We start from the raw sequence: 8886 nt of genomic DNA on the forward strand, positions 1-8886 counted from the left end.
AAGAAAGTGAAAACGATGTACATACTATAGGACGAAACGGGCGACGCGAACCCTAGGGACTGTGTTGCACATGTACTGCATGACCACTGATTATAAAGCTTTTGTGAACTGGTTAATTGTATCCGCAAAGGGGTGAAAAATGGGGATAAGGCATTTGTTATATAAAGTTACTGAAGTTAGAATGACCTTGCACCACTTTAGAGCAACACCTTAGGCAGCTGCAAAGGACGCCTGCAAAAAACTATCCCGGATACCAATCTATAAGACTAGTATGGCCAAAAGGGGAGTACGGCGAGTAGTGGCGACCGTAATCTGTTGTCTTTCTTATTCTGCTTTACTCAACAGCACTGATGAATTACTCGCCGCAGACGATGAAGTGATAGACCCACCGGAAGATGAGGTCTCACAGTCAACACCCACTGTGAATAATACAAAACACGGGGCTTTCAAACTATTTTACAACAAGAACGACTGATAGCCTAGAATTCAATTCAGCGTTCCCAACCACAAATGAGCAAACAACTTCCGAAGTACGGGAAGTATTTACGAATTCTGCAACAACAACTCCACATCCCTCCCCCTTCTCTGTGACAAGTACGACAAATGTGAGGACAAAATCTTCCGCCTCAGAAGAAACTGTAATAAAACCTTCTCCGTGGACACCTGAGACAAAGTTAGATGCAACATCAACTAAAAGAGTCTTACCAACGAAGGCAACAGCCCAATTGCAAAAGGGACAAAATACAACATCGCAAAATGAAATAAGCAAAGAAAAAACAACTTCTAAAGGTATGAAAGATCGTTATGGGGTTTTTTGAAATTGAAAATTTGGGTTATTCAGACGACCGTTAATCAAATATGCTTTTAACCTACAATACTGGACAAAACGTTTAGGGAGAGTTAAGCCTTTCAACCGCTGTTGAGCGATCGCATGCAAACTAACAGACCTTTTCCCGTCCATGTCGAGGTTGGTTATTCAGGGGCTCTATTCTGCTGCCTTGGCAGTTGTGGCTTTAAGGAGCTCGTGAGCACCTGGGGCGGTCAAATACATGTTATACCAATTATAACTGGATGAGAAGGAAAAGGAGGTCTCGAAAAACATTGTGTATCTGCTGAACATGCCACGATGCATTACAATACGATACATACTGAATTGACCGCTCCCCATAGGGGCTTTTCAGGGTCAATAAATCAACGAAACAACAGAACACAACTACAACTGTTAAGAATCCCAACTGGCCGGAGGCAAAACAGTTGGCTTTTTACAAGTGCAGCTGGGAAGTTGAACCGGGGAATACCAGGATCAAATTCAACGAGTGGTCAGAGCGGGTCTTGAACCCGGGTTCTCCGGATCTCAAGGCAAGCGCCCTAACCACTGGGCCACACTGCCTCCTGAATAGCATTAGCATTACTTGATTATTCCGACATCTTCTCTTCATGTATCTTGTCAACGAGTTAGAGGCCGATTGTTACTTTCCCGTCAAAATAGCATCCCCAGCAATTCCCAATAGTGATTAGTTTTAAATCATATAAGATTTGAAAGTAAACATTATCTGTATGAGAATTTTTTTATCGTGAGAGCTGTTCCTTGTTTGTGAGAATCTTAGTGTGATCGCACTGTCTCCAGAGAATTTGTATTGCCAGGGACTATGTAGAGGTTGGGGCTGTAGTCCCTACTCCGGTTTTGCTATTGGTGTTTTGGTGATCTGGTTTAGTGCATAATAAATTGGGGAACAGTAGCCTTCGATTATTGTTCTGCTCAGTTTTTTAAACACTCACACCACAGGCAACCCAAACACATAATTTGAATGCTCAGTTAGGTAACGGTTTGCAGGGTCTGGGGTTTATATGAGAAACATGAAATGCAGAAAAAAAATCGGCTAATTCTAGTTTTAGCGAGGAAAACACAAGAAATAAACTTACTCTTACTTCATTTTGTGTCCTTGTGTCGATTTAAGGCGTCCTGGGCAAGTTTTGAAATTTGCTCCTATCCTTCATTAAAAGAAGACAAGACTGGACGCTCGCAACCTCTGTAGCCACTGATCACTCCGCGATCGAGGACAATTTAATCCCAAAAATCGGCTTGATTCGTCTTTTTGTCCACTCTCACATGAAGATCGACAACAAACGATATACCATAAACGCCCAGAGTCCCAGAGCAATCTCCACATGCTAGAGAACAAGCCAGTTTTCACAAAGAACCCGCCGCTTTCTCCAGTCTGAGAGCCGTTCGCCATTCAAACAGGACACGACCGTTGGTCTGGTGACAATTTCAGCGTCTCTCTAGGGGTAGGTATCCAAGATCAAATTTCGCCTTTCTGGATCTTTCGCACGTCCCCACGGGCTTTTGACGAATACTCAATCGCGTTGCTCAACTACGTAAACACGCAAATATCAGTTGATTCTCGAACGTTTTCCTAGAGAGAAATTACTTGCTCCCCGCTGCACTGCCATGGAATCAAAAACCATCCGCGAACCTAACGAGTCGTCCTCAGTTGAAAGCAACGGAAAATATCCATTCGCTGTCCTGGTCATTCTGAGCAAAGGAAGTCTTTCGATTGTTAACAATGCGATGTGATGATCACGTTGGTTCTCTTTTTCTTTTTCTCTTTTTTTTCCCTGCATTTCATGTTTTCCATATAAAGCCTACAAACCGTTATGTTGACTGAGCATTCAAATTATGTGTTTGGGTCGCCTGCGGTGACAGCTGAAATACCCGAGAGCTTCGCCTGGTTGGTTCCTTAGGTGTGATTACGACTATATTTCATTATCTTGTTTTTTCCGATACATAGATCACTCAAGTCCAACCACAGTAAATAAAAGACAGGACAAAAGGTAAGGGAAACTCTGGTAATACAACACACTGTTGCCCAACGTCGTTCCCAGGGTCCCAATTATCTCATCGACAAAGAGACCCTCGGCTGGGAACCACTTACCTTCAATTGCTAGTGTCATCACACGTCAATATTGGCAGTGACAATGATTAAGATAATGATGGTGACAAAGGTTCAGCTCAGTTCAGTTCAGGTCAGTTTCAGAGAAACCGAAGACATGCAAATAGCGAAAGAAAACAATTAAACGTTTGATACGAATTTGTCGTCGGTTTGTCCCTGAACTCCATTGATCAGCTGAATACGTTGTGCAGTCATTGGTGAAGAAAGGAAGTGCAGCCCCCTCGTTACGTCTGTCCTAGTCGACTTATTCTCCCTCGTATTCCCAAGAGACTGGTTACAGACCTCCACCGATACGCTAATCCACCTCTCTGTCTGCTTTCCTTTCAGTCGAGGAAATGGATTGTTGGGATACAAAAGTAATTTTCCAGCGATTTTTATGATAATTCTGTTGTTAATCGTGGTGATTTACTTTGGTTATCATAACAGAAACAAGGTGAGTTACAAATAAGCTCTTGTCGATGAGATGAAGATTAAGTCACCGACAGCTTGCTAGTTGGGGCCACAATTTTGCTAGTCCTTATCTTTCTTCCTATTTTTTACCATGCTCGAGGAACTACCGCCTTGTGATAATTAGCTCAGACCACATGGCTAGAAGCACCAACGTATCTGATAAGTCGACTAAGTTCTGCTATGACTTATCTTCTCCGTACTGAATAATCTAGTGGATAGCGCTCTCTTCCTTTAAATTTGAATGGCTGAGACTAGTTTCTAAAACAACATAAATCGTTGAAAGATGAAAAAGGCATCCGCTGTGACCAATCCACCTCCTTTCCCTTAAGAATTCTACAGTGTTTCACTATGTTGAGATTCCCGCCCCCCCCCCCCCTCCCCCCAACCTGCTGAGAGAATCAGTGCGGCAGCAAAAGTACCAATCCCAAAAGAACAGCAGGCTACGGGTAGCCTATACTTTGTTTGAAGGATTTTTAGCCGACTTCCTTTAAGTTTACAGTATCTCAGTGGGTTTTTGTATGCCACAATATCTAGGTAAATATCCAGTTTGAATTCCGTAGTCCGACGTCCAAAGTCCACATTCCGTGACCCAATGATAGGGTTTAAGTGCGATCGTGGATATTTGTTTACATTTAAAACTGTTGCTAACAGCGTTGATTCCAATCAAAACCACAAAACAGATGCTTTTCAAGTCTCTACGATGATATTTAAAAATATTTAATAATTTTTCTTAACAATACTGGGGAATTATAAAATTACGATATCTGTTACAGAGTCATACGATAGCCGGATAAACTCGTTTCCGGTCACGCACACTATTGTTTCATACATATTTCCCCGTTTATCTGTCACGCAGTCTTCCGTGGTTTAGTGGTCATCGCGATTGCCTCTGAAGGAAGAGACTCACTACGAGACAGAGAAGTCTTACGCATGCGCAGCCAGAGCGCGACCCGAAAAAAAAGTCCAAAAACGAAGTCGTTAGAACTATAAGGTTCCACTGACGTTTATACTCCATGAACAATGCGCTTTTTGTGCGGAACAGTACTGCCCACCTTGTCTATGGCAGTTTCAGTGATTTGCTTTATCTTCTCTCCTCGCCATACCAAGAGAAAAATGAGAAATGTTCCGTTTCACAAATGCTCTAATGTAATTACAGGGTGAGATGTTTGTTAGGTCTTTTTTCTGTCTCGAGAACGTAACATTTCGACAAATTATTACGTTTTAGATCCAGAGATTTATCAAGACAGGCTACTCTAGCCGAAATCATGGCAGTTCAGGTTACGTCAAAGTCAAAGTCGAAGACGAAATCAATCTACCCCACGATGCCAACAGACATTACGTCTATTAACACAATCTAGGGAGCAGGACAAAATAGTCAGAGTTGGACAGGATGAGGAGCAGTAAAGCATTTTCACTTCAAGAACCTCTTTGTTTTTGTTTTCAAACCCTCATTTTTGTTCTAAACGTACCGTACATTTCACTAGACACGGACGTACTTTCGGATTCGAACGTGATCTTTGAGGCGAAATTCTTCCTACCCAGCGTAGCAAGCGAAGGGCTCCGAAGAGATTTCTCCGCTTTCTAGCCGCGCAAAAAAAAAAAAAAAATGTGAAGAAAGCCGCACAATGCTTTTTGTCATGTAGCAGAGGGAGAGCCGTATTTAAACAAGAAGACGTCAAAACGTCTAGACGCATAGGTCTGGCTGTTTAGTGCGCCCCGTCTTTGTGCTAGACGGCTTTAATGGTTTTCGACGACTACGACGCCTGACTTTAGAGGGAATTAGCATCCCGTTTCGGGCCAGCCTATTTCAGGCTATCAGTGGATCGGGAAGAGTGTAGTTGTGGCGAGGGTGAGAGCAAGTCTTTTCTAGCCCTGGCCACTATCCGGAAGTCCCGACCCGACAGCCTGGAACAGGCAAGTTTTGGGTGAAATTCTCGTTTTTCCTACATACACAAAGTATCTTTTCAAAATATAGAGACAAGTCAAGTTAGAGTGAGAAAGTTTTCATGCATTTATGATAAGCAGCGGTCTGCTGTTTGCCGTTTAACGCTTCTTATTATATAGATACTGATGAAATACTAGGATTTTCCTTCTTGCGAAGAAAACATATCTTCACCGCGCGCAGTGAACATATTTTTATCTTTCACATGTGAGAATATAGGTGACGTCATGGTAACGAACACGATTAGTCAATAAAAGGCGAGCTTCCCCTAATTGTAAGGTACTTTTGTGCTTTAATAAAATTCTTCTCTACAACAATAACATTTTTATTGCACAATTTTACATTATCAAGATTTTTTTCATATCTTTTTTCATGTTACACAACATGCATGTTTTAGCGGTTGGTGACCACTTTTTCATCATTTCGAAAAAGAGTAATTAAAGCAAGTTGTTTTTAATCTGGATATTTCATCAATATCTATATAATAAACAGAACGTTACATGGCCGCGCGGGGATACGGATTTTATCTTCTTGTGCTGAAAGTATCTCTTACTCGTTCGCTTCGCTCACTCGTGAGAGATACTTTCAGCACTCGAAGATAAAATTTGTATCCCCGCGCAGCCATGTAATATCCTCTATATATTCTCTCTATTACGCACGATTGTAACGCACTTTGTCTGACAATTAATGTTTCTACCATTTTTCCCGCATTTGTTTTGACAAGGCCAACAATGTGTAGGAAAAGACGAAAAGTCAGTCAAACCCAATGGAACCAAAATGTTGGAAATCTTGACGTCGTACTTCCGTATATACATTTTATAAAATAATTAGGATAGTACGCGCACTCTCATTGGTCAATAGCTGTGTTTAGATGAGAGTATGGCAACACGGCTCTTACATCATACCAAATTTGATTGGTTATGTATTGTCGGACGCGTGTTTTGATTGCCTGGTAGGAAACATGAGTGTGTGTCAAGAAAATATGTTTCAATCAAGAAGTAAAAAAACCGGCATTTTCCTTCATTTGTGGAATTATCTTTGAGAAATGTTTTATAAAAGCAATAGAGGATTTTTTCCGTGTTTCCATAGGAGTTGGGAGAATTCTCGACAGTTATTTTCACCCTGAGATGCATAACTGTCTCGAATTCTGCTAACTCCCCTCGTGTTTAGATGAGGCTATGGAAACACGGAAAACGTTATTTCAGACAGCTCAGTAACACAGTTGTAGTTTATACATTACAAGCATTATGAATAAAGACAACTTTTATTACAAAAAATGCATATAAAGGGTGAACACAATCTTATTTGACATTACTCCTTAACTGACTAATCGAACTTCAAGACTGCCATTCAAAAACACATGTGGGGGTAGAAAAGGCAAATGTACTTTAACTGGTTATAGAGCGGTTCTCAATTGGGCGTCGAAAGTGATTAGCGAATTGCTTTGGTTTATGATTACTTCACTCAGTGATTGGTTCAAAGTTCTCGCGCCACTTTTTCAACCAATTAGAAGTGAAACCAAAACCAATTGTGGCTCGGGCGTGCACATTTTCCCGCGCTTTGTGTCGGCTACGTGTAATTACTTCGAGTTTGGATTGGTTTACTGAATTGTCTCTGTCCTTTTTGATTGGCAAAAGTAATACTTTGGTTTTGGTTTTACGACACTCGATTGAAACTCGCTCTATTAATTCATTGCCTATACTGTACGTCAAAAGAGTCCAAGAGAACTACCAAAATACTTAGGACAAATAATACGTTTTGGACATTTTTACAATGTAGAAGCGATGATGGCAACAGAAAAATGTTTGATTTGTCCATGGGGTGAACCAGGGTGCCTTTGAACCTTTCGCATTGTTGCCTCAAAGAAGCCCGCATGGATGGTTGGACTTTTTGGACGTTTGTGAAATCAATATCCTCTTTTATGAGTGCTAACCTAATCATCCAGAAACGCGTTTTCACTTGGTCATCCAAATTTTAGTATAATTATAATTCCCAAATACTCCTAGATATCACTTTCATGAGAAGTCTCCGGCAAGAATCATTCACCTTTGATAGCAGGTTTGTTCATCTGCCAAATGTTGTAGGTTAGTGCCGTAGCAAGGGTCACCCAACCAAGGTAGGGCAAGAGCAAACCTGCTGCAACTCTGTTGATTGGATAAAATGTGTAAACACAGCCGGCAATATTTATCCACAGGACGCAGATCTCACCAAACGCCTATCGAGAAAAAAAAAAAACATTCCAAATTCCATTGAGTGCCGGTTATTAAATGTTTCAGTTAATTAATAACCTCCGTTCTCATGGAATACAGAGGAGGTCCTTTCAAAGACATTGATAATGCGCTCATTCTGAATGCTAAGTGTTCGAAGCAAAGGTTGCTATTTACACTTTTTTAACGCTCTCTCGAGGAGTCTCTCTCTATAGGAATGCGTGTGACTCTCCTCTCGAGATCACCCTCTCGTCTTGCTAGGAAGGTGGTAGCTTTCTTTTGAGGGGTACCAGCTGCCCATGATCAAGAGCGTAAAACTTCGACGTATTTGTTTCACAGACAGAGTTATTTTTAGATTGATTTTCCCGCGAAACCAGACCGTTCCAGCCAATAATGAGCCTGACATAGCGATTGCCCCTAATGAAAACGCTCTCAAGTTCGATAGTAAACTTATTTAGAAACCCTAAAAAAAACTAATACCTTGTGAAAGTGCCCGCCACACACACCTATTCCCGGAGGCGGGTGGGGGGCTTCGCATATGAAGGGGTGGGGATTCTCGTCGGAAATTATGAATTAAACCCCTAGAAAGAGACCAATCTGGTGTTGTTAGTAGCAACCCTTCCCTGTGAATAAAAAACTCTAAGCATTGTTTCTCTCGTGCCTAAGAAAGAGTCGGTGGCTGATAAGTGTTTTTCCAATTAAAGGTGGAGATTCCGAGTGCTTCAGTTCCCCTGAGATTATAACCATTAATTTTCTCTTCACCCAGGATTTTCTGACCCCTAAAAGAGACCATAAAATATTATTTAAAACATTAAATGTATATATTTTTATTTCTTTGCGTGAAACCCTAAACGAGACCTTCACGGCTACATAAGGAGCTACATATGATGGCATTTTCCCCAGAACACTCGAAGTGGGACCAAAAGTCGAAATTTACACCGCTAAGCAAGACAAAGAGCATCCCCACCCTTTCATGTGCGAGTGCCACCCCTTGGGACCTAGTATGACAGTTGAACAGTTGCTTCCCTATTACGGTCTTCTGCCAATACAGTATGTGACACACTTAAGTGCTGATGACTTTATCTGGGCAGGACGTTGAGGGTGTATTTTATAGCCTGGGTGGCCTTGTTTAAGCAACGTTAAAACAAAGTTTACAAGGTTCACTCTTTTATCTTAAAGGTTTCCTTTTTAAGTTGTGTAAAGTCGGCAAAACTAGCAGTCATTTGGAGTCTTTTCACAAGTTTATGTCAGAAACTGCATTCAAATGTAAAATTCCTTCAAAAACAGGAATATAGCCAAGGTTGCCGGCTACATTGTGGAAAAGGAAAGGAAA

The 8886-nt window shown here is 41.3% G+C and overlaps 1 protein-coding gene and 1 long non-coding RNA gene across 2 annotated transcripts in view; one reads left to right on the forward strand and one right to left on the reverse strand.

The window, feature by feature from the left end:
* Nucleotides 1-425: 425 nt before the first annotated feature.
* LOC138032127 (uncharacterized) lies at nucleotides 426-6623 on the forward strand. The gene is made up of 4 exons (XR_011128279.1): nucleotides 426-789; nucleotides 2793-2835; nucleotides 3282-3387; nucleotides 4630-6623. It is a non-coding gene; the product is annotated as an uncharacterized lncRNA (long non-coding RNA).
* The window catches only part of LOC138032124 (translocator protein-like), an 8165-nt gene continuing 5870 nt past the window's right edge, over nucleotides 6592-8886 (reverse strand). The window contains exon 4 of the mRNA XM_068879720.1: nucleotides 6592-7561. Within this exon, the coding sequence (XP_068735821.1) occupies nucleotides 7385-7561 (177 nt within the window). The 3' untranslated portion in view covers nucleotides 6592-7384. The remainder of the gene's footprint in view (nucleotides 7562-8886) is intronic.

Source organism: Montipora capricornis, chromosome 14 (genome assembly GCF_036669925.1).
Source record: "Montipora capricornis isolate CH-2021 chromosome 14, ASM3666992v2, whole genome shotgun sequence".
Lineage (NCBI taxonomy): Eukaryota > Metazoa > Cnidaria > Anthozoa > Scleractinia > Acroporidae > Montipora > Montipora capricornis.